Raw genomic sequence first — 27432 nt, 5'->3', positions numbered from 1 at the left:
AAATGAAAAGTGTGAATATAACATTTTATGTTTATATATTAATGTGACTAATAATAATAATTATTATTATTGCTAAATAAAAATAAGAAATATTACTATTACAATAACATTAATTTAAAAAGAATTAAAATAGAGCACTTAAGAATAAATATAACAGTATAATAATAATAAAATTTATATTTTACAGAAAACTAAAAATTATGGGTTACCTGTTAGTATGCAGACAGCATATGACTAAAAATCATTAGAAAGGTCTAAGGATTTATTTGTAAAAAAAAAAATATTTTTATACAAATCTGTGCTTTTTATTTGTGATATCAATTTCTTAAAGTCTGTTTTTAATATGAAATATGAGCCTCTTATGCATCCACTGTGGGGATTAAATCTCCTGTACATTGAAGAAAAACATATGGATTGTCATATACATTTATTTAGAGAGGTTTTATTTTTCTTATTTTCTACCCAAAAGAAATGAAGTGAGTTAAAACGTGTTATTAAACGTTGTATTTGGTTGGACAACAGTGTTGCCAACTTAGCAATTTTGTTGCTAGATTTAGCAACTTTTCAGACTACCGTAGCAACTTTTTTTTTTAAAAGCACCTAGCAACAAATTTAGCAATTTTTTTTTATTTATTTGGCAACTTTTAGCAACTTCTGGAAAGTGACTCTAATCCAAACAATACAAGCTAGCTCAATAGGCCAAGCGGTTCATTCATAATTCCTTAAGATCGCTGCGGAAATCGCTGTAAAAACCGGAAGATCATTTAGGTAGCATATTTACGGAGCCCTGCATATGACATGCAGAAAAAAAACTAGTAGGCTAAATCGTGCACACGATTTATAAATCGAGGGAACAAATGAGTAAATCGTGTGGACGGTTTAGCAAATCAAGGGAACAAATTTGTAAATTTTGCGCACAATTTACCTTTTTTTTCTTGCACGTCATGTGTGGGGCTCGATCCGTACATATTAACTAACACATTGCTTTAATCTATTTTACAAACAAATCTAAATTAGCATTTCAAATAATATCTATGCGTTACATTATGGCGTAGTTTTGCCTCGCGATTACGTAATGACGTCATAGCGCAATGACGTCACAATGTCATTTAGCAACTTTTAGCAACAACTCGATCTGCCTTTAGCAACTTCCCCTGAAAATTTGTTGGTTTATGAACGCTTCGCATTACTAGTTTGTGAAGATGTTTGACACATGTTGCTCAAACTCGCAGTGCTTTCAGACGGAGCAGCGTTTACTCCTGATCTCAGAGCTGCTCTTCACTGACACGCTGGGCATTTATTTATTTCATTAAAATCGCAGCCTTTGCGCTTTCATAATCGCACATAAGCCCAATCGCGATTGCGGTTCGATTTCGATTAATCGTGCAGCCCTAGATGAAATCGTATTTCTTTTTCCAAAGCTGCATAGATTCTTCCACTGACACCAGTTGAAAATGGGACATTTAAACTCATGTGGCTGATCGGACCACACCAGATAATCTGGCTAGTGACTCGGCCTGTTAGAGGGGATTAAACTGGGGCGCCGGGGTTAAAATTGGGCCGAGATGTTGACAATCTTGATGCGTGTGGGACTGTTACTGTGTTACACCCCTTTAAAAATGTATCACTCCTAGAATTCCTTATTGTTACCCGACTTTGACATGTTTGGTTCCTCGGCTGACGGTATCCCTGCTCTTTCCCGCTCTCTCCTTCTCTCTCTCTCGTGTTGGTGGAGTGTAGGTAAGCAGCTCAGGTCGGCCGGTGCCTTCAGTGCTGGTGGGCGACTAGAGCTGTGTGTGGTGGCCTGGTACAGCTCTGTCTCATGACTGAGACCTAATCCTGCATTACAACACACACACACACACACACACACACATTCACGTACCCACCAGCTGAGGTCCGAGACGGAAAGGTGTATGTTGTTTTGGAAGGATATGAGAGGCGTCCCGGGTCATATACACACATCTTCAGTTTTGTAGGTTGTGTCTATCCTAAAACAAAATGCTGTGGCTCCGAGCAGGTACTGTCTCTCTTTTTCTCTCTCCATCCTTCCTGTGTCTCTTTTTCTTTTCTTAGTGTTCACATTGCCTGACCTCATGCATTTGTTCAGCCTATGTGTGAGTGTGTGTGCATGCATATGAATGTGTGTTGTGTTTGCTAAGCTTTAGCATGTAACTCGCCCTGTATTATTAGTACTAAAGACATGAATGATTGCTGTTACTTTTCTGAGTGATTCGCGGACTTAAGATGTATCGAAGGAGGGACCCAAACCTTTTAACCCTTTAAGACCTAAGGGTATTTTTACAATTAATTTTCCGCCTGGTTTTATTTACTAAAAAAGCTTGTAAAACATCAACCCTGTTGTGCACAGACAATTGACACACCTCTTTTTTTTCAAGACAAGTTGCACTGTCAGTATATTTGTGTTGCATTGATGTCACCTGAATGTAAAATAAGTTATGGGACCATAAAGACAAATGAAAACATAAAACGGAAATTGAATCACTCAAATATTTATTGAAAACACACACAAATAAATAAAAGCTAAGCATATTTCCTCTGGAAAACAGTTTGTTCAAGTCTTTGGAGTCCTGGAACTCAGGAATAAACATGATAACTTATACAGAACCAAAACTATTTACATTTTTCCAAAAAAAGTCCATGCGTTTTTGGCCTCTTTAGATTTTGGATATTTACTGGTGCCAAGCCTCAAAACAGTTCCTATCAGGAACTTCTCCTCAAACTTTTTCCTCAAACTTTCTCCACAAAACTGCAGCGCGTCTCTCTCTCTCTATCTCCTCAACACTAGCCGTGCGTCTCTCTCTATCCACAATAACAGAGCTGTGGTTCATGCGTAATGACGCACACCAACGTGGATGACGGATCAGCCTGTCATTGGTCAAACCCTCATCCAAAATGGCAGCTAGCATCGCGCTAGCGGCAAAAATGACGGAAAATTTATAAATTATGGACATCAAGTGGATAAATCTTGGATGTAAGCGTTTTGATTTATTGCTGAACAACTCCAAAAAGATGCACATGTTCCAGGCTGGATAGAAAACCTTCTGTAAAGGCTACAAAGACACCCCCGTGATGGCTGGCTCGTTAGCTTTCTGCTGGAAAAAACGTTAAGAAAATCGATAAAAGTTTCATGAAATAATATAGATATTTATCGGAGGTGCCGTGTGACGTCGTGGGCGATGCCGTCGGGCTCTGAGGGTTAATATTATTGAGACTTGGGGGTGGGATCCTTTAAGCCAGCAAGCAGCCACCTAGCAATGGTTAAAAACACTCACTAACTCAATAGCAACCGCATTAGCATCATCATGTTGGCGTTTGGCCTAAAAATTGACATCACGGTTAAACAGCTCGATTGCTGAACCACTAAAATGCCCAACAAAAAACATATTTTTGTTAGATTCTCTTGAGCCTAAACTCTAAAAAAAACAAAAGGTTCTATATGGCACCAAAAATGGTTCTTGGCTTGTAATCATAGGGGAACCTTTTTTAGTGCTATATAGCACCAATTTTGGTGCTTCAGCGGTTCTTCAGCGGTTCTTCAGTGGTGCTATATAGCACCTTAGTCACAGAACTGGTGAAGAACCACTGAAGCACCAAAATTGGTGCTATATAGCACTAAAAAGTTTCCCCTATGATTACGAGCCAAGAACCATTTTTGGTGCCATATAGAACCTTTTTTTTAGAGTGTAGTCACAATATTTCTGTGTGTTTTGTCTGGTACTGATTGCGATTTTACAGTTCTCTCATCTCGTCAATGATTGTTTAGCTAAGACAAATGTTTTCCGCTCTAACTGTGCGGATACTCAAATGAATGCTGTATTGATCACGGTGATGCTGTGTGTGCCTTTGTCTTTCTGAGGAATCCAGGGCATTCTGGGTAGTGTTTACCATTTGATAATGTTGTGGACTTCGCTCTATCATACTTTACTCTGGTGTGAATTAGGGCTTAATGATTAACATGCATAAGAACTCGCATACAGTGATCGGTTTCACATGGAAACTGTAGAGAAACGGGGCATAGTGTGTGTATGTGGACATTGCAGAGGGAGGTAAAGAGAGATAGAGAGAGATATACATGGAGACAGGGAGGAGGGGATGTATGGCATATTGTTGACTGTGATTAATGAGCTCTCGAGGGAGGGTTTCTGAGTTGGCCCCTGAGTGATGGCAAATGCTTTAGTCCAGGATTATCAGTTCTTCATACAAAATACTTCTTGATCAGCCAATGTATATATACACACAATGCGGAAAACACAGAATCAAAAGTATGTCAGTAGCCTACATTAAACCGCAAAAAGACTTTAAATATGAATCCTGCATGTTCTGTGTGTGTCTGTGTGAGTGAATGGTTTCATCCCCCCCCCCCCCACACACACACACACACACACACACTGAAGCACGCGTGACGCATGAGGACATGAACACCTCCAACTCCAGAGTCACTTCATCAGCGTTTTACCGCTATATTTGAGGAATCATCATATATCATAAACGCACAAAAACTTAAAGGTCTTCATGGCAACTCGTCAAAATAAAAGTTTGGTTTAACTTGAAGAAATTATGACAGAAATATATATAGAATTTAGCTACGTCTCAGTGTAATAATAATACTAACACTAATAATAATCATCATAATCATAATTCTTCGATATTTTAATTTGAACAGTTGTGCAGCACTTTGCTTGACAAAAGTTTGTTTAATTTCATATGATTAAAAGATCAATTAAATTAATGTTTTATGCCTTCATTTGATTGCCAGAAAAATTTAAATACACAATACAGAAATTCTGGAGGGAAAAAAACATTTCATAGAATTGATTCTTAAATCATTGATTGTTACATCATTAATTATTAAAATTTAATTAAACCATTAAAATGGAATCCAGAATTTTAATTAATAACCCAATCACACACATATACCAATATCATCTGAAACAAACTTATAACACAGTATAAACTCACTGCTGGATGCATGAGGGTACATGTTTGGCAGCAAACGCAGAATTTGGTCAAAAATAAAATGGAATTTGAGGGGGGAAAATATATTTCATAGGGCCCTAAACGTGTAATTTTTTAAACTCAATAAATGATTGTTAAATTGTATAATTAGTAAAATTAATTAGACTTGCTTTTTGATTACTAAAATATAATTTAATCATTAAAATGGGAGTCCAGAAAAATGAAAATGGAAAAAAATGGAATCCAGAAAAATTCAAACAGATTTCATAAGGCCCTATACACAGTACTGGTCAAAACTTTAGAAACATTCATATTTTTTATGTTTTTGAAGTCTCTTCTGCTCATCAAACCTGCATTTATTTGATCAAAAATACAGTAAAAACTGTTATACTGTATGGAGCCCCGCACATGACGTGCAAGAAAAAAAAGTAGCCTGTGCGCACAATTTACTAATTCGTTCCCTCGATTTATAAATCATGTGCACAATTTACTACTTTGCTCCCTCGATTTATAAATCATGCGCACAATTTACTACTTCGTTCCCTCGATTTATAAATCATGCGCACAATTTACTACTTCGTTCCCTCGATTTATAAATCATGTGCACAATTTACTACTTCGTTCCCTCGATTTATAAATCATGAACACAATTTACTACTTCGTTCCCTAGATTTGCTAAACCGTCCACCCAATTTACTACTTCGCTCCCTCGATCTATAAATCATGTGCACAATTTAATAATTTTTTCCCTCGATTTATAAATCATGCGCACAATTCACTTCGTTCCCTCGATTTGCTGAACCGTCCACACAATTTACAATTTCGTTCCCTCGATTTATAAATCATGCGCACAATTTAATAATTTGTTCCCTCGATTTATAAATCATGCGCACAATTTAATAATTTGTTCCCTCAATTTATAAATCATGCTCACAATTTAATAATTTGTTCCCTCAATTTATAAATCATGCGCACAATTTAATAATTTGTTTCCTCAATTTATAAATCATGCGCACAATTTAATAATTTGTTCCCTCAATTTATAAATCATGCTCACAATTTAATAATTTGTTCCCTCAATTTATAAATCATGCGCACAATTTAATAATTTTTTCCCTCGATTTGCTGAACCGTCCACACAATTTACAATTTCGTTCCCTCGATTTATAAATCATGCGCACAATTTAATAATTTGTTTCCTCAATTTATAAATCATGCGCACAATTTAATAATTTTTTCCCTCAATTTATAAATCATGCTCACAATTTAATAATTTGTTCCCTCAATTTATAAATCATGCTCACAATTTAATAATTTTTTCCCTCGATTTATAAATCATGCTCACAATTTAATAATTTTTTCCCTCGATTTATAAATCATGCGCACAATTTACTACTTCGCTCCCTCGATTTATAAATCATGCGCACAATTTAATAATTTGTTCCCTCGATTTATAAATCATGCGCACAATTAAATAATTTGTTCCCTCGATTTATAAATCATGCGCACAATTTAATAATTTGTTCCCTCGATTTGCTGAACCGTCCACACAATTTACAATTTCGTTCCCTCGATTTATAAATCATGCGTACAATTTAATAATTTGTTCCCTCGATTTATAAATCATGCGCACAATTTAATAATTTGTTCCCTCGATTTATAAATCATGCGCACAATTTACTACTTCGTTCCCTCGATTTATAAATCATGCGCACAATTTACTACTTCGTTCCCTCGATTTATAAATCATGAACACAATTTACTACTTCGTTCCCTAGATTTATAAATCATGAACACAATTTACTACTTCGTTCCCTCGATTTATAAATCATGCGCACAATTTACTACTTCGTTCCCTCGATTTATAAATCATGAACACAATTTACTACTTCGTTCCCTAGATTTGCTAAACCGTCCACCCAATTTACTACTTCGCTCCCTCGATTTATAAATCATGTGCACAATTTAATAATTTTTTCCCTCGATTTATAAATCATGTGCCCAATTCACTTCGTTCCCTCGATTTGCTGAACCGTCCACACAATTTACAATTTCGTTCCCTCGATTTATAAATCATGCGTACAATTTAATAATTTGTTCCCTCGATTTATAAATCATGCGCACAATTTAATAATTTGTTCCCTCGATTTATAAATCATGCGCACAATTTAATAATTTGTTCCCTCGATTTATAAATCATGCGCACAATTTAATAATTTGTTCCCTCGATTTATAAATCATGCGCACAATTTAGCCTACTATTTTTTCCTGCATGTCATGTGCGGGGCTCCGTAATATTGTGAAATATTATTACACTTAAAATAATGGTTATACGGAAACGGTGCTGGGTTGAACACCCTGTTCTGGTGACGCAGGAGTTGCAACTATGGCAGCTGAGAAGGCCATTCTTTGTGTTCTTTTTGAGAAATTTTCAGAGCCTGATGAAATCAATATAAAAACGTGTTTAATACTGCAAAATACATGCAATCACTGCCTGTGGCGTCCAGAATAAAAGACAACATCCCCATCCAATTTAACTAACTTTTTTTTATCTCTTGGTAATCAATTCTAATTTAAATAATTTTATTTCTAGTTCTTACTTTTTTAATACCTTGTATTTTCTCATTTTTATGTAAAGCACTTAATTTCCATTGTGTATGAAATTTGGTATATAAATAAACATGCCTTGCAATGAAGCTAAAAATATAAACAACTACATCATCATGTTGATATGCTATAATTTTTACTATTAAACTCGACAAGCACGTATTCTAATATCTTCAATTGTTGCGTATACTGAGCTGCAGCAGACACATGTAAAGGACTTTACTTGGACCCATTGTGCGACCTGTCTCTTTAATACCGCATGGTTTATATACATGTTGCTGCTGATTGGGCGGACATATTTGACACATCCACCAAACACGAAAAAAAACGTATATCTCAAACCCGTTGCACACCGTTTCCAGGAAACATGACGTTCAACCGGAAACCATAGCAAAACATTGTGCATCGGTTTGAGCTTTGAACGTGCTCCAGTCTTCACTGTCACATGATCCTTCAGAAATCATTCTCAAATGAGGATATATTATCAATGTTGGAAACAGTTGTGCTGATTAATATTTCAGGATTATTTTCTAGAATATTTCTAGAATAGAATTTTCTTTCTTTTTTTTAAATAAATGAATACTTTTATTCAGCAAGGATGTGTTAAATTGATAAACGGGATAGTAAAGACTTCATCAATAGATTACTATTTTGAATAAACGCTGTTCTTTTAAACATTTAATTCATCACTGAATCATGAAAAAAGTATCACAGGTTCCAAAAATAATTACTGTTTCCAACATTGATAATAAATCATCATATGAGAATGATTTCTGAAGGATCATGTGACAGTGAAGACTTGAGTAATGATGCTGAAAATTCAGCTTTGATCACAGGAATAATTTACATTTTAAAGTACACTGAAAAAAATTATTATGGCCCGATCAAATTAAGCATAATTCATTTGTGCTTGTTTAAATAAAAACATTTTTTTAGTTTTTTGATTTTAATAAAAAAAAAATATTGTTTTTATGAGAATTGCATGTGTTTTTGTTTAAATTGAGGTAAAATAAATTGATTGCGACCACTTACGATAAAAATTTTTTTGTAAATTCAACTAACAATTTTTTTCCAGTGTATATTAAAATAGAAAAACGTTATTTTAAATTGTAATAATTAGGGCTGTCAAAAGATTAATCGCAATTAATCCCATCCAAAATAAAAGTTTGTGTTTACATAATATATGTGTGTGTACTCTGTTAATTATTATTTATATATAAATACACACACATTCATGTATATATTTAAGAAATATTTGCATGTAGTTACTGTATATACATTTATATAATCTCTAATATGTATAAATATAAATGTTTTATATATAAAAATAATATTTTTTTCTTAAATATATACATGCTTGTGTGTGTATTTATATATAAATAATAATTAACAGAGTACACACACATATATATTATGTAAACACAAACTTTTATTTTGGATGCGATTAATCGCGATTAATCTTTTGACAGCACTAGTAATAATATTTCACAATTTTGATCTAATAAATGCAGCTTTAGTGAGCGGAAAAGACTTCTTTCAAAAACAAATAGTAATGTTTCCACTTTTATCTATTTATTAATCTTATGTTTTCCTGGTGAGGTGAAACTATCCATAAACGTATGATTGTGCTCGGTGTGTCAAGCTGGTGAGTGTGTGTTCAAATAAGTGTTAAATTGTTCTTCAACAGTTGAGATTATTTTAGCTGATTTAGTTTTTTGAAACAAGCATATGAATTTAATCTTTCTACACTGAGCAAATGCCAACACATGTTCCGCAATATTGCGTGGGGAAAATGTTTGTGAGCTTGTGCTTTTTTTAATTGAATGTGATGAGATAAAACGATTATTTCACAGCGTAACGGAAAGGAATGCCAAGACAACACATTTTTTCGTGCCTACACATAAAAACATTTGATCTGAACATCACAAATATCATAAAAACGTCCTAAAACTTTTCTCAGAAGTGTGTGTTTGTTAAAATCCCCTCCTTCTCTCATTTTCAACATCGCTCTCTCACTCGTCTCCCCCTCTCTCGTTCCCGTCAGTCAAGCTTGCCACTGTTATCAGCGCCGGCCTGGCAGATTTACAGCAGGAGGATGGAAACATCTGGATCTTATTTAGTAAAACCATCCCTCTCCATTCTTATTTGCCCTGCTGGCACACTCATAAAACTGTCCGAGCGGAGACCCCAATCGCAAAACATTTCGTCAGTGTTGGTTTTTTCCCCTGCAAATGTTATACTTGTAAAAAAAAGTGTTTTGTAAAGCACAGTTGAGATGACTCAAGTGGTTTATGGTAAGAGATTGCTTTGACTCACATCCACAGTAATTATCCATGAGGATTCACAGGTGGATCAGGTGTCAGACCTGTCCACGATGTCCATGTCTGTAAACCGCTTTGGGATGTTTTTGGGAGTCAGGATTGTGTCGGTTTTATGTGTGGTGTTCGGTTTGGGTCAGGACATCCACTGAGGCGGGATGTGATCCCTCTCAGGCTGTGGGAGGCTGATGGACCAGAGAGTTTTCCCAACACTAACACAGGAATTCTTCACATTCCGGCTTCGTTAGTGGCCTAATCTATCAAAGAGAGAGAGAGAGAGAGAGAAAGAGAGAGAGAGAGAGATCAGGGGTTTAGTGGGGGCTCTTCATACTCGACTTTACCTCCACCTGACCTTGGGCTGATTCCCCTCATTCTCTCCATCCTTAACTTGCTTTCTTTGTGTAATTCTGTGTTTGTTGTTGAAGCTTGCACTTCAGTGACTGAACACATGGACATAAACTTAATTTCTCAATATGCAGAATTTCTAATGCAGGTTATAATTTATATGATAGTATGATAGAACACACACAGGTTATTTTTTCTGGCCGATTTGAGAAAAGGAACTTAATTTGTTTGTTTGTTATTATTTTCTTATTTTTTTTATACACATTAATAAATATTTATGTAAATGTGCCAGTTTAGCTAATTTTCAACTGTAGTCCCTGGGCAGGTGTAATGTGAGATAAAACACATTAAAACAAATACTTGTACATACAGTAAATCACATTTCATAAGAATATATAAAGTGCATTAAAGGTGAACTATGTAGGATTTTTGCAGTAAAATATCCAGAAACCACTAGGCCAGTGTTATATATTTTGTTCAATTGAGTACTTAGAATATCCCTAATGTTTTCAACTATTTGTAAATCGTGAGAAATTGCTATTTTAACGGAGGAACCGGGACGTGTGAGCTATGCGTGTGAGGGAGTCGCCTGTCGATTGCGTCATATCTGCGTCACCCTCGGTCTCCGGTTTTATTCAGTGAAACACTTTACTCTCACTGCAGTGTGAACAAGTGTCATAGCAGCCGCCGAGCGAACGTCATAACTTCCTTTTCAACACACTCAGATATATCTAATACGATAAACAGAGTTGCGTTACCTCATACTAATGACTGGACAAGAGGAAGTCGCGCCGGCAACCGTGTCATAATAAAAGTCCCGCCGGCGACTGTGCCATAATAACAGTCCCGCTCTTCAATCGCTCCAGCGGTTCCTCAGCTCCACAACACTCGCTCCTGCTCTGCTTCACTACAGTAATGTTAATAATCGCATCCATGAACATGATTTCTGCCCGAGTCCTTTCCTGACTGTTTTCCACCGGCTGTGAGGTGAAGACCACATGTCCCAAGACTCTGCGCTCAAACGTGGCGTCATCAAACTACGCCTTTATTTTGAACAAGCGACCTCTAGTGGACGGAAAAGTTACATAGTGTAGCTTTAAAACATTTACAGCTTTTGTTTTACATTTATATTGGCCATAAATTATACAACTTTTATTTATATATTATGTTATTTTATTCTCTTTTTTTACAATAATAATTTTAAAATACAAAATGATTCATGTAAAAAAATATTCTATAAAGTTTTTTGGCTTTTAGTATGAATATGTTGGCCTTACTGTTATCTATAAGCTAATGTGCTCCAAAACAATGACAAAATTCACTTTTAGAAGATATAAGCGCTCAAAACTTTCACTGCCAATAAGGATCAGTGATTTTGACGACATCACTCTGCACTTCAGCTACTCATCTGATTTTCTGTCCAATCAAATGCTCTCTAGATTCTGAAGCCCCGCCCCCTACATTATAAACAGACGCTGAAGCTGTGGCTGAAATCGGTCACTTGTTCACACATTTACATTTATGCATTTGGCAGACACTCATAAAACTGTCCGAGCGGAGATCCCAATCATACACCCCGAAACATTTCGCCAGTGTTGTTTTTTTCCCTGCAAATTTTATAATTTCTTTGACTCACATCCACAGTAATTATCCATGAGGATTCACAGGTGGATCAGGATTGTCACATTGTTTTAATGTGCTTTATCTCACATTACACATTTACTGTTTTCTACATTACACATACTAATCGAGGAGATTCAGAACGATTCAGATATGCTTTCCATTGGGGCGAATGAAGTCTGGTTTCACGTTAGTGACAGCTCAGATCGGATCATGTGATCGAGTCGCCGCAGAGCAGAAAACGTATCAGACCCATTTGATTTCTGCACAGAATGATATTTTAAAGCGATATGGAGGAGATTAGGAGGAAACTGCGGCTTTACCAAGCTCAACAGCTCTGGACGAGCTGTGATGTAAACGAAACGCTATTGGCTATTTTTAAAAAGGGGAGGAGCTGTTCGATATGTCCCGCCCTGTCTTCCTGTTCCAGTGGAAATTACGTCAACACATTGAATAATGCTGCGCGTTTCAAGGCACTTCAGTGGGCAGGGCTCGACATTAACGCTTGTCCGCTTGTCCGGGACAAGTGGATTTTTTGAAGTGGCAAGTGAAAAATAATTTTACTTGCCCGACGGACAAGTATCCTGAGTAAAATGTCAAAACAAAAAATAACTAGGGAATCACCAAAGTGCAATAATGATTCTGCATTCAGTTAGTGTAAGTGGCGATCGATAGTGGATAATATTATAAAACGAACTGAGAAGGTTGAGCTGTTGAGGCTCGCGCAGCCTCTCGAGGAGAAAATCAAAAACAAATGAGCGCCACTCACACACAGAAACTCAGTTAACATACACGGTTAAAATTGTGTAGTTTTTATATTTATACAGTTAAGCAACATTACACTAACAAGAGTGTTGTTTTCCTGAAAACCATCACGACTGAAAATGACACTGATTTCATACGCCAGTTCCATAAACAATTAATTAACATTAAGTCACTTACATTTTAGATACAATATTGACTGTTTTTGTTCTATTTCAGCAGCGAAAATAGTTCCAAACAAATATCACAGCAGAACCATAACGGCTCTCACAGCAACTTGAGTGTTACTGAATGATTCAGCGTTTTAATGAATCGGTTGAATCAAAGATTCATTGACCTATTCGTAAACGACCGCCAAATTCTGGAATGAATCAGCCGTTTCACTGAATCGACTCAATGACTCGCTCATTAAGACGGTCACATGCTGCCACCTACTGGTGGTTTAGTTTCATCTTTCCAACATTTCTTATTTGTATATTCAAAAATATTAAAAAATAATCTCATAACATTATTCAATGCAGTTGTCATTTTTCAGTGTAAATTATTTAATTTGATTGGTAATAGCCCTATAGTGTCTTATTCTAATTTAATTTATAGATCAAATTTAAGAATATAAAATGAAAGCTGAAGCACATCCTATATTTAATAAGATTATGGTAAAATGCCTTTTATAAAAAGGTAAAAATATCACAAATATGCATATTTAAATATGTCAAAGCTGATTGAAAACTGGTGAGAATATTGCTTCAGAATAGATTATATTTACAAAAAATATAAATATTTTACTCGGACAAGTGATTGACAGATTTACTTGTCCGAAGGACAAGCGTGTGAACAGGCTTAATGTCGAGCCCTGGTGGGTCTTTAAATAACATTCATATGGGTTCATTCATAATGATGATATTCGTTGAATTTTACATTTATTAACCAAAGAACATGCACATACTTTTTTGATTAAATAACACTGGTAAATTGCTTAAAGAGAAACATAGATTATGCAAGAAAAGATGCTTTATTTGGCTTAAGTGAGCAGGGTCAGTTGGCCTGGGTGAGAGTGACGTATAGCAGGTGTTGCAAACCGAGATTGCAGACGGGTCATGTGGTGCAGATTTGGAGAGATTTGGTAAAGAAGTGGAGAAGGGGGGCAGAGGAGAGAGAGGCAAGGAGAAAAGCTACTTTGTTGATGAAGAATGAAAGAAAACGCTTTTCTTTGAAAGGGACAGACCTTTCAGGCTTTTAACAGTTAACCTGCTTATGTTTTCATTGACCTCATCTGTGATCACATGTCATTAATCTGCCTATCAAACAAGCAAACCAATGATCAGAAGTGTTGCAAGCCACATGAATCATGAAAGAGATGTTGTGAAACTGTTGTTTTATCACTGTAGAAACGGTGCGTAGGATCTCTCACTCTCTTCTTCTACCTTTTTCTGTCTCTCTCCCTTTATTTCCCTTGCAGGTCATGATATTAACAGCTCTTTGGAGCCAACAAACATTGACACCAGTATCCTGGAGGAATACATCAGCAAAGAGGACGACAGCACTGACATGTAAGAGTTTGTGTGTAATCTGGAGGCTGTTTGTACCACTACGTACAGCACATTTGTTATGATGATGTGCTTATTTTGAGTCATATTGGCCATCAGCTGGTGATTTGCTTTGTTTTTGTTTTCCTTTAGTTGTTTCACAGAGGTCCACAGCGGCCCAGGACCCCAGTATCCCTCGCCCCAGGCCGGGGCATCCTCTTCAGGGGGGTTAGGGTGTGGCGTGAGCCCCCCCATCCCCCTGCGCCAGGGCGCCGTCCCGTCTCTGCCCCAGTCCTGCCAGAATCCCTATCCGCCGCCACCACCACTGGGCCACCTCAGACACAACTACCCCTGCCTGGGGCAACAGCAGAGCCAAACACCCCAACAGCCACACGTCAAACCAGACCACCGCGGACCGTACGCACCCGGGTAATACGGCAAATATTCATTTAACAAAGTGATTTGTATGATTTTTTGTAAAAATGTCCACCCCTAAATATGCGTCAGGTGCGTAAAACCCAAAGTATAGGGTACAACGGGGCTAAAGGCACACCTTAAGAAAAATTTGCTTATAGTGCTTGCCCACAGAGCATGATTGCAGAAAAAAAGATATATTATTGAACTGAACATTTATGAAGCAACAGATTTTGTGTGAAAATAAATCATAAAAGTGGTTTATTTTGTTTAAGAATCGTGTAAATGTATGTGGTGGCGAGGGGGGGCTTTTACCCCACAGACACACGGGGCAAAAGACACACAGTATTGATACAAATACTTTAGATAAAATAATATGTTTTAATACTTGCTCAAAACAATCACTTTAGAAAATTTAAACTATTTTCTGTTTATTTTCATAGATAAAAGAATTCATTTTTGTTCAATAAATATGCTGTCATTGAAATGTTAATATAGAAATATATTTTGAAAGTATAGAAACTTTTAAATAATTGTAAAAAGGTAAAGATTCTGAAAGCATTGAAGGTGATCCCATAATAATTTAATATAGATTTACAGTAGTAAAAATTATTTTATTATATGATAAATATCATATTTTGTAAATCTGATGGTTTCATTTTAAATATGGTGATTATCTCTAAGATGGACACCCAACTTAATATATGATATTTACAATCTGAATCTATCCATGTCATGTCAACAAATGGAAAAGTCAGCAAACTATTTATCATGTTAATTAGGGATGCACGATGTTGGATTTTTGCAGATATTCGATATGCCAATATTTTTCAACTCATTTTGGCCGAGACCGATTTATTTTTTCCCTTTGTTTGGATCAACACCATTTTGAGCAAAAACTTTATTTTTCATTCTGGTTTCAGATTTCTGAGGTCTCCTCGCTGAAAGGATACTGGTTAAAGATAAATAAATGTTAATACAGTTCTTTTTTATAAATAAGAGTATATTAAAAGCGCTGAAAATAACAATAACAATAATAAAGTCAGTCATTTTTCACCCCAGACAGATGCAGTTGTAACCTAAATATTTTATGTTTGGTTTTAATGTTTCTATTTTGGATTTTTATATTTTAAGTATTGCTGGGAATCGGAAAAAACAACAACAACTAATTAATCGCATTGTTTTCTGTAATTAATCGCAAGTTTTTAATATTTTGATATTGTATCAATTTCAGTTACTCTCCAAATTAATGTAGAAACAAGACAGCATATTTTAAATGTGTGTTGTAATGGCATCTTTTTATGAATGAAGGCCAGTATCACTGATGTCTCTATGAAAAATCAATGACATTACGTTACAGTATAACTGAAAGCTCCCAATTTCAAAATTTATTAGGCTTTAAAATAACAACTTTTAATTTAAGTCAACTTAAAACAATCTTTACATAAACCCATTATGATAAATGTTATATTTACTCATGGCCTTCCCTGTTAGACATCATCAGTGCTGCTGTCACTTTAAGATCGGCCGCTGCCGAACATTACGCGGATCTGACGCGCTGTCCTGCGCATCTCATTATCTCACGTTCATTTAAGACATTATTTAACTCATTTAAGACTACTAATATGAGAATACTCCACAAAACTGGCATTTTGGCAACATTCTCTGTGTTGTTGTTATTGTTTGTTCAAGAGCGAAAGAGAACTCGATGTGTGCACGAGACTGGCGCAACTAGGGATTGAGACGCAGCCACACACACACACACACACACACACACAGGACACTGACATACAGCTCGTTCTCTTCTGTCTTGTCGCGCTTACATGGTTTAAAAGCATTTACTTGAATAAGAAGCGTGATCATATAATGTAACGCTGGGCAAAAATTTATATAAAAACGAACGCTGCGTTAATTGCGTTAAATATTTTTAATGCGTTAAAATTAGAAAATTAATCGCCTGCGTTAACGCGTTCATTTTCCCAGCACTAATATTAAGCGTTTATCGGCTGATTCCATTGTCGTAATGTTCCGATGCATCCCTAAAGTTAATTATTGTGCTTTTACCCCAAATACCATACTGTTACATTTCCTTCCGTTATTGACAAACTGTTGCTTTAATTACCTCGAAAAAAACTGAAAATCATTAAGAAGGCCGTTGTCTCAAAATATATTCAGGAATTTTCTTATTTAAATCCATTTAAATCTACATTTTTAAAATGTCAAATATTAGATCAAATAAGCACAGAATCAACTTTGCGCTGCTGCCCGCGATCGCATCAAAGATCAGACAAATTTCCACGTGCATCTTGAAAAGCGGATGTTTTGAAAAGTGATGAGGCAAGTTTGTGTGCCATCTAGTGGTTTAGAGGAAAATAAACTCAAAAGGAGCCTTTTACCCCTTTAGGCCCTGTCCCAAATGGCACACTTCATGTGCACTTTCGGTCTTGTGGACTTACAATAGCCGCTGCGTGCGCGTCTTCGTTAAGTCCACAAGAGCATAGGGTGTCCCATTTGTCATTTTAGGTCTCAGAAGGGTGCTCACGAGCGCACCCCTTTTAAGGTCGATATGCAGCCTCGATGCGCAGCGGACTTCTTCCCGACAATCAAAGCGCCGTTATGTCATGAAAGTGCGGACTCGTAGGAAGACCGAGAGGGTTTAGGGTGATATTTGGGACAGGGCCGATGTCATATTTGTCAAGTCCGCGTATAACACACGACTTTAGGCTTCTTTTTTTGGTAAGTCGCGTAAAAAAATCACGTCAGGCTATAGTAAAAAAACAAGTATACTAATACTAACAGTAGGTACACAGTAGGTACTGCAGCACTTGTCTTTTGCACGATTTGCAGTGTGTGTGTGTTCGCTACTCACTGCTCCTAACTCTAAAAAAAAAAGGTTTTATATGGCACCAAAAATGGTTCTTGGCTCGTAATCATAGGGGAACCTTTTTTAGTGCTATATAGCACAAAGTTTGGTGCTTCAGCGTTCTTCAGTGGTTCTTCAGTGGTGCTATATAGCACTTTAGTCAAAGAACCTCTGAAGAACCGCTGAAGCACCTAAATTGGTGCTATATAGCACTAAAAAAGGTTCCCCTATGATTACGAGCCAAGAACCCTTTTTGGTGCCATATAGAACCTTTTTTTTTGTGCAAGTTTAAGTTACCATAATTGGCCTTCATGTCACTTTTTCTCTTTTTCCATCTCCAAACCTTCTGTTCTCAGCTGATCGGAGGATATTTTGTGCCCTAGCCCTGTTTTTGCTTTCCAAACTCAGAGAGGTTTCAGTTTAATATGTTGCCGGCTCATTTATTGATAATAAATAATTGATCATAAATAATATAATAATAATATTGGGCTTGTTTTTGAAGCTGCTGTTGCTTATTTGTCTCGCGAGAGTTGGCAACACTGCCCTCAGTTTGTTACTAAAGGCTGAGTAAGACGGACGTAGGAGTGAACTGGGAATAAGCGCTGAGACACACGATGAATGGGTCAGGCCTGATAACCTGTGAGGAATTGTGCAATCAGTAATGCTCTTTTATAATGGTGCCCAAAAGGAGGCAGCAGGTATGTCATTAGTGAGCGTTTTGATGGGTTTCCAATTAAAACAAGAACTGATTCGCTACAGTGCTTCTATGTTTAGCGGTGCATGCAAAGGCATCACTTTTAATTGTCCGACTTCAGTGTGCGCATTGTCCCGTTTGTGCTCTCATCATGAATGATTCCTCAAATCGTGGGCCTTGAGGAGAGGTGTGCTGTTATGCCGCTAGTGCACCATTTTCACAGAACATCCCACAGACATGAATTGAAGTAGCCTGACGTGGTCATACTCAGATTCTAGTCAGAATATGAGTCTGATGCTGCTCCATTGGGCTGTGATTATGGGGTGTTTCAACCGAACCAGGAAAGAAAATGCCTCTGCACTCAATTGACCTATCGGTAAGCCCCGCCCCCCTTAGTTACTGTTGCTAACTCGGACAAACAAACAGAGTTGCTATATCTTATAATGACAGCCGTCAGTGTGAAAACCTTATCCCGAGATGTTTTTGGACACAGAATGTAGCGTATATCCCGTCCGAATGATGGCCAAACTTTACTGATGGTTTATCAAGTTTATTATGTCCTTTTTCACTCCAAAAAAATCATCGTAAGAGCTGAACAAACAAAGCATAAGAAGAGCGCATTAACGTCTCATTCACAAACTCTATCTCTATTACCATTAACATACACAGCAAACTACACAAAAACACTCATAAAACTAACAGTAAACAAACATATACACAGACCGTATGACTTTTCGGGGGTGCAGTTAATAACTGGTAAACTTTGTATGATCTACAAAACAACTCCGATAAACTGCGTGCGAGCTCTTGCTTTCACCACCCGTAGACTATAATACCCATCAAAATAGGAGTCCTCCTTAGTAGGACAGATAATGTAGACCTTAAACATATCTAAAATTAAATTAATTTACATATAACCAGTTTAATATGGAGAGGCACTGAAATGTAGACCTTCGTGTTTTTGACCTACAGTGTACATGACGTGAGAACAGTTATTACGGTTTGTATGTTAGCAGGGACTTTAATCGTAACTTAACGAGAGTATGACAAACAGAAAATCCTCTCAGGATCCCTGGACTCAGTGTTACAGTACCTCAGGCACGACATTTTAGCATTTTTGTAGCATAAACACCATCAAACCGATGAGAGCTTCGGATTTTCCAATGTTTCTCTATGGCGCTGAAGCCTAAAGATGTCCGAGTTCCGGTCCCGGCGCAACTGATACTCAACTGCTATTGGCTCATCTGCGTTCGAGGGGAGGGGCTTACCGATAGGTCAATTGGATAGACCTACAACCAATCAGAGCAACGGAGTAAGTGACGTATGTTGAGCGACGCAAAGTTGTCAACAGAACTGAACGCAGGCTGGAAGAAGTAGAAGAAGACGAGTGTAAATGATCTTTGCCGATGTTGTAAACGAATTTAAGGATACACAGAGTACTTAACAACACGACCATCATTTTTGAGAGAAATAGTAAGGTGAGAAATAGTAAAGGTGAACGCATATATGAACAAGTTTTCCGTTTAGTAAACAAGTTCAACCCAAGCGCTCTTTGGTGACATGCATGATTACGTTACTGTTAGGGGTGTAACGGTACACAAAACTGACGGTTCGGTACGTACCTCGGTATTGAAGTCACGGTTCGGTAAGGGTTCGGTACAGCAGTTTTAAAAAACGCCTTTTTATTTATTTTTTATTAAACAGTGGTTAACTGAAAAAATGTTGTCTGTCCTTAAATAAATTAAATTATAACTAAAAGTTTCTTAAAGATAATGCTGTAAACTATTTAGGGAGTCCTTACTTGCACATTATTACAATAATATTAAAGGTTAACAACAGAGCCCAAACTATGAGCCTATATTCAGCTGATATTCATGTTTAGTTATAGGATAATCAACACTCAAATAACACATTCTGTGCAAACATATATATATATATATATATATATATATATATATATATATATATATATATATATATATACACACACATATGTATAGGCTAATATAGTGCATATATTTAGTGAAAGAGTTGATTTCTATAGTAAACTCACAGCTGTGGACACTGAATGACTTCTGACTCTGAGGTAAATGATGCTGTGTGACATTGTTTACAAGCTGTTTGACGTCTTTCCGCGATTGAAACACTGATTGAGCAATTACACGACATATAATACATTTCAGTAAGTGTTATCCTCAACATACCTTAAGATATTAATTCATGTTTATTCTTCTGGAAGAGATGATCGCGTTCACTCGCGCTCGCAGCGGCCGCTTGATTTGACGCGCCTATACAGTGATCAGTCGTCACATTAAAGAGCGTCAAAACGGCATTTATCGCTTGAATTTCGTGATAAAATGGACTGAATACTTAATATGTTTGAATGGGAACTAGGATTGAAGTGTGTTTAAAACAAGCCGACTGTTAACTATTAAAGATTGCATTCGGAACCGTTCGGTACACACGCGCACCGAACCGAAAGCCCTGTACCCGAAACGGTTCGGTACGAATACGTGTACCGTTACACCCCTAGTTACTGTTGATCATCTGTCCATCATCGTATAAAGCCCGTCCTAACAATTTGATTGATCCGAACAGCTCTGGTTCGAGCATAGTTGCTCCACAACGGATCAAGCCCAGACCGAACTTCCCGACCTCAAATGTTGTGGGCGGGGCTGAGTTCGGCTGGCATCCAGGCTAGCATTGCAGACTTAAGGATGACTCTTTGCACGCAAGACAAGAAAAAACACCTTAGCAACTACATCTCAACTCTCAGAATAACTCGCAATCATATAGCAACCACAAACCCTGATCACTCATGTTGTGTATTTACTGTGTTTAATTGCAGAACACTACCCGAGTCCCCTCCTGACTCCAGCTCAGAGCCGTATTCACCCCAGCAAGCCAACGGTAAGTTCAATCCACCTCAATGATTTAATGTTAACCCCCTGGAGTCTTCAAACAAAGAAAGCTTCGGTGCGTCCTCGCGCAGGTTTTTGCGTTTAATATTCACAGATGCTTACAGAGTAAACTTAGCCTACTTACACACAGCGGTGGAATCAGTTGCGATCAACGATGTAGTTGAAGTAGGAATGCAGTTCTTGATGTGTTTGTTTGAGCTGATGTGTGTGTGGGCGTCGCCTCAGTATTTGAATCTCAATAGAGCGCACGCTTCGTGGGCGTGGTCGCATTAGTGTATGATGAGCCACTCAGGAACGACTAACATCTCTCTGCTTTCAAACGGATTACATAAACACAGAATATTTGTTTTTGATTTGGTTTACAGTGTTTAAAACCTGACATTTCAGCATTTCTTTAGACATTTGTCTCATGTTTGTGAGACAAGTATTCACTAAGCTAGAGATCATTTTCTGAAGACTATCTGAATAAACGTCTTTGACAGAGAGGCTGCAGATCGCGCATCTTGTTTGATTTCTTTATTTTCCAAAATGTACAACAATTTGTTTTTATTGTGACTGTACTCAAAAAAAGAAGAAACTTAACAGATTATAATGATGTATAACACTTGCCTGAATGATAAAAAAACGACAGAGTTATTTGAGAAAAATAGCGAGCCGATCGCATTAAAGGTTGAAAAAACATTATTTTAGTTTAAATACATAAATGTCGATAAATGTGGACATAAAAACAATTATTTAACACAGCTGACGGCTGGATTGTTTTGTGCTTAATAGTGAAGTGTACTATTGGCATGGTGCCGAGGCAGATGATACTTACATCTAATTTAAGGATATATAATTTAATGTCTGCTTTTTAATATTCCATCCCAGATCCGCATATGCTCAGGACAATGACGCCTGAGAACATGTGTCACATGACCAGTCCTCCACCTCTCCCCACACACCCCCTCTATCCCAGCATGCACCGGGACATGTACCTTAAGCCAGAGCCCATGATCTCGCAGTATCCGATTGGTCCAACCAGCGGCGGGGGCGGAGACATTCAACAGAGTCAGATGCTACATCAACTCCTGCAACATCCACAAGGACCAGAGTAAGAACCAGAGAATTTTAGAGGTTTTACAGAGGTTGCTGTTTCATAGCTTAGGGGACTTCAATAAGAATGAAGGACACTCTGGGATTTCAAGAAATGTTAAACTTTTAATACATTTTATATATATTATTTTACAAGAAGTTTGCGTGATGTTATTCCAAATAATTAAAATGAATAAAACATTTTTTTTTATACATTATATATATATATATATATATATATATATATATATATATATATATATATATATATATATATATATATATATATATATATATATATATATACATTTTTTTTTTATTGTTACAATCTCAAAAAATTATTTTAATCTTGATTTCGTTTTTTTAGCATTTTAATTTAGAGTTAGATTATTTCAATATATTAATAATAAATGAACTTAAATCATTTAAGTCATCCTGTTATTTCAAGAAATTAAAATGAATAAAAACTAAAATATTTTATTTTAATTTAATTAATTTATTTCTGTATGTATTTTTTTTATTTGTCGCATTCAGCAGTCTCACAATCAGTGTTTTTTTAGCATTTTAATTTAGATTAGAATTATATATATATATATATATATATATATATATATATATATATATATATATATATATATATATATATATATATATATATATATATATATATATATATATATATATATATATATACATATATAACAATTTATTAACTAAAATGCTTTTAAGTCATTAGTGGGCCCCAGTCTGTTGGTTTTATTTTATTTTATTTTACAATGTCTTTTTTAGCATTTAAATTTTGATTATAGTTAGATTATTTTAATATATTAACAATAATTTATTAATTAAAATGCTTTTAAGTCATCCTGCGGCCCCCTTGAAAGTTTGCTGAGGCCCTTTAGTGAGCCCTGACCCCTGGCTGAGAACCACTGCGGTAGAGGAAGAGATGGACCAGCAGTGTCAAAGGTCAAAATGATCCACATCAACAAATGCATGCTTTGTGTTTCTCCAGTGGGATTCCTGTACATCCGGCAAAGAAAAGAAAACATTCAGACTCTCCCAACAGCACTCTCAACTCCCAGATACTCACGGGCATCATCAAGCAAGAGCCAGGTACACACACACACACACACAGGTACACAAGCACGATTGCATTTTCAGCACTATATGACGTATGTGCATCCGTGCTTTCACAGGTCTGATGCAGGATGCAGAAAACTCATACCTGGATCCAAACTATCAGTGCATAAAGTGGCAGGCGCACCAGCAGAACAAATGGACTATGTTATACGACTCCAATGGAAAAGAACTGTGGGTGCTGCGCTCATCCTACACACCTCTGCACTTCGATTTATGACAGAGGAATGAGAAATGCACTGAGGGCGAAAGTGTGTGTTTGGGATTTAACAGGGTATAGGGCGGTATCAGGCTGTACTAAAAGAGATAGAAAAGAGAGAGAGAGAGATGGATGGTAGCGGCCAGGGAATTCCTATGAGGTGAGCCGTGTGTAGGAGTGAGAGCAAGAGCAGAGATCTGGCTTACAAGAGAGAGGAATGAGGATGAACAGAGAGAGAATGACCATGAGAAAATGGCATGACTTAAGGTTTAAAAAAAAAGCAAGTTTTAAGATCAATATAAATGACATTTTTGCTGTTTTCTTTCTCTCTTTCTGCCTCTCCAGTCCGATGCCTACCTATAGGGTGGACGCAGACAAGGGTTTTAACTTCTCCCTGGCTGATGATGCATTTGTGTGTCAGAAGAAGAACCACTTCCAGGTGACCGTGTACATCGGAATGCCAGGAGATCCCAAATACGTGAAGACCGGCGAGGGGCTGCAGCCCATCGAATGCTTTTACCTGAAACTCAATGGGGTCAAGGTGAGTCAAACAACCAGAAAACCAGTCACAACTACTACCACTAATCTCTGTAAACTCTTGCATAACGTGGCATGTGTTTATCTACGTGTCTTCCAGTTGGAAGCAATGAATCAGTCCATTAATGTGGAACAGTCACAGTCTGACCGGAGCAAAAGACCCTTTAAACCAGTGTTGTAAGTCTTACAGTTGTGGGAGCTTCTGTGAAATATCACGTGTGGATTTGAGGCATGTGGCATAAATGTTAACCATTTGTTTTACAGAGTGACATTGCCGCCAGAGCAGGTTACAAAGGTAACGGTGGGTCGCCTCCACTTCAGCGAGACCACAGCCAATAACATGAGAAAGAAAGGCAAGCCCAACCCCGACCAGAGGTATGAAATATGGCCGTGATGAAGAAAACCGAACCAGGTTTATTGTTTATTAAAGGGTCAGTTCACCCAAAAATGAAAATTCTGTCATTAATTACTCACCCTCATGTCGTTCGACACCCGTAAGACCTCCGTTCATCTTCAGAACACAAATGAAGATATTTTAGTGTAAAGCTGATGCTGAGAAAGGCTTCAGATAGGCCTCCATTGGCATTCAGTACATTTACACTCCCAAGACCCATAAAAGGCACTTAAAACGTTGTTACAAAGTCCATCTCACCACAGCGACTCTACAATAATCTTACGATGCGACGACAATAGTTTTTGTGCGCATAAAAAAATCAAAATAACACCTTTATCTTATTATTAACTTGTTATTGTCTTCCGTGTGTGCCTCCACGACGCATGCGCGAGAATATGACGTAGCGCCGGCGTTCGGGAATCCATGAAATGCACACTTTAACCCCATTTTCAGAACTACGCCGAGACCTAAATCACGATCAATGTAGAATTCAACAGCTTAGACACGCGCGTCTTCCTCTGCTTGTAAACAAATCGCTTCTGGGTCATGTGTCCGAACGCCGGATCTGCGTCATATTCTCGCGCATGCGTCGTGGAGGCACACACGGAAGACAAGAACAAGCTGGATAAAGGTGTTATTTTGATTTTTTTTGCGCACAAAAGCTATTGTCGTCGCATTGTAAAATTATTGTAGAGTCACTGTGGTGAGATGGACTTTGTAATGACGTTTTAAGTGCCTTTTATGGGTCTTGGGAGTGTAAATGTACTGAATGCCAATGGAGGCCTATCTGAAGCCTTTCTCAGCATCAGCTTTCAACTAAAATATCTTCATTTGTGTTCCGAATATGAACGGAGGTCTTACGGGTGTCCAACGACATGAGGGTGAGTAATTAATGACAGAATTTTCATTTTTGGGTGAACTAACCCTTTAACACCTGTTTGAGTTCACAAAACTCAAAACAACGAAACAATCGTAAAATGTGTCCGTTTTGTGAACTCAAAAGAAAAAGACAGTTCTAAATACTCATAAAAGTTAATTGGATTGAACTAATAATAGCGCCCCCTACTGTATAACAGTGGAAAGACGGAAAATGACCGGGAAAGAGTCACTAAATCTGTCCATAGATATTACGTGAGATCAGAATAGCACAGAAAATCCTCATTAAAAGTATTTGAATTTGTCTTTGTGTAGGTACTTCATGCTGGTAGTGGCTCTTCAGGCTCAGAGTCACAGTCAGAGCTTCACGGTGGCGGCTCACGTCTCCGAGAGGATCATCGTCAGGGTAACCGCTGTCAGTCTGGTCGTGTCTGTCTGACCGACCTCCTCCAATCGCTCCTGACTTTGTTTGCCTCTATTTTTGATTTCTTGCCTATTTATTTAAATGTTTTTTTTGTGTGTATTACATTTTTTTTAATGCAATTTGAGTTTTTCTGAAGAAATAATAAATCTTTATTAGGAATGCACTGATACCACTTTTTCCAGAATGAGTATGATGCAAATACATAGTTTTTTTTGTACTTGCCGATACGGATTAACAGAATTTTTGTCTTTTTTTTTTGGAACAAATATGGAACCATATTAACTGGCTTAATTTTTTTTATGAATATATGTGATATTCGTGCTTAATTACACTGCAAAAAATATTTTCTTAGTATTTTTGTTTTAGTACAAATATCTGAACATTATTAAGATTGAGAAGCAAAATGACGCAAGATAACAAGGCTTGTTTTCTAAAAAAAGAAAATTAAGTGACTTTATGCTTAAAACAAGAACAAATATCTAATATCTGAAAAATAAACGTTTAAATTAATTTGTTCTTGTACCATAGACTGTATAAAACAATGGATGGAGTGCCGTGACGACACCCGTTTCTATAGAGCATTTTTGAAGCCCAAAGTGGGCGGAGCCAGCATCTTGGCAGCGCGTCACTCCCAGATAACCAAAAATAGGCAAAGAGGCGGGATGTGGTTGGAGCATCGTTGCTTCTGTTCTGTTTACCCTTAGGGGGTTTATCACTGCTCTCCCAGAACAGAACCATACCGCCAATCTAAACTATATGCAAATTGTCTATCACTTTGGCGATAGTGATCCTGACAGAATTATATTTAATATAATTTAAACGGGTGAGTATTTTATCTTTTGTTTAATAGCACAAAGCACATCCAGTATATACGGTTATAAATATACGATTTAGTTTTGAGGCAGCGGCTATTTACACTAAGTGGAAATACCATAATTTCTTAGCGATAGATGATAACCCCTAACCCTACCCAATGAATGCTTTTATCATTATTAAACATTTTGTTAGGCACTTTATTTCTACTTTTAGAAAATTTTCTTATTTATTTATTGAAAGTAAATGCCTTTCCGATGTGATATGTGAGAAGGAAGAAGAGCGAGCTCTGCAAAAGGCGGATTCAAACCTGTGTCAAAACAGATCCTTGAGCTTTACACTTTACTGACTACACCACTGAAGACATTGAAATAAGTGTCTTTTTTTAATCTTGTTTGGCTTAAACAGGCATTGTTAGGCGGAGCTAGTGCGAATAGGACTTGCCAACAACCAGTGTTGGGGGTAACGCATTACAAGTAACTTGAGTTACGTAATAATATTACTTTTTCAAGTAACTAGTAAAGTAACGCTTTACTTTTCAAATTTACAACAAAATATCTGAGTTACTTTTTCAAAAAAGTAACGCAAGTTACTTTTTCACATTTATTTGACTGACAGCTCTCCTGCCCCCATGTTGTGAAAAATAAGAGGAAAGGCGTTGTGTGTAAACATGATGGTTATTGTAGTTCTAGACTAAATGTGAGCATTTATTTATCTCACTTGCACAATAAAGATTCTGTACTCCTTAAAATGAATAAAATCAGTCAAATGCAAAATCAGAGTACTCAAACCTCAAATATATAAATGTTAAATAGAACAAATATTTTTTTGCATTTAATCTACCTTTATTGACCAATGTCGTGCTGCTGACCTTTGATGATTCAGTTAAGCCATGAGCAAAAATTACTAGATTTTTTGTTTTTATTGG

The 27432-nt window shown here is 36.9% G+C and overlaps 1 protein-coding gene across 6 annotated transcripts in view; it reads left to right on the top strand.

The window, feature by feature from the left end:
- myrf (myelin regulatory factor) overlaps positions 1–27432 on the top strand; it is a 63092-nt gene that overhangs the window by 15381 nt on the left and 20279 nt on the right. For 2 of the 6 annotated variants that reach the window (XM_079810233.1, XM_079810234.1), the window contains 10 exons: positions 14092–14182; positions 14312–14587; positions 20978–21039; positions 21921–22143; positions 23137–23237; positions 23321–23435; positions 23806–24001; positions 24098–24174; positions 24262–24372; positions 25583–25682. In XM_079810233.1, the coding sequence (XP_079666359.1) occupies positions 14092–14182; positions 14312–14587; positions 20978–21039; positions 21921–22143; positions 23137–23237; positions 23321–23435; positions 23806–24001; positions 24098–24174; positions 24262–24372; positions 25583–25682 (1352 nt within the window). Of the gene's footprint in view, positions 1–1769; positions 2021–14091; positions 14183–14311; positions 14588–20977; positions 21040–21920; positions 22144–23136; positions 23238–23320; positions 23436–23805; positions 24002–24097; positions 24175–24261; positions 24373–25582; positions 25683–27432 lie in introns of those variants that run through there. The other 4 variants (XM_079810235.1, XM_079810236.1, XM_079810237.1 and 1 more) reach the window with 3 other exon arrangements.

Source organism: Gobio gobio (genome assembly GCF_949357685.1).
Source record: "Gobio gobio genome assembly, chromosome: 25".
Lineage (NCBI taxonomy): Eukaryota > Metazoa > Chordata > Actinopteri > Cypriniformes > Gobionidae > Gobio > Gobio gobio.
This window is presented reverse-complemented; position numbering and strand designations above follow the sequence as displayed.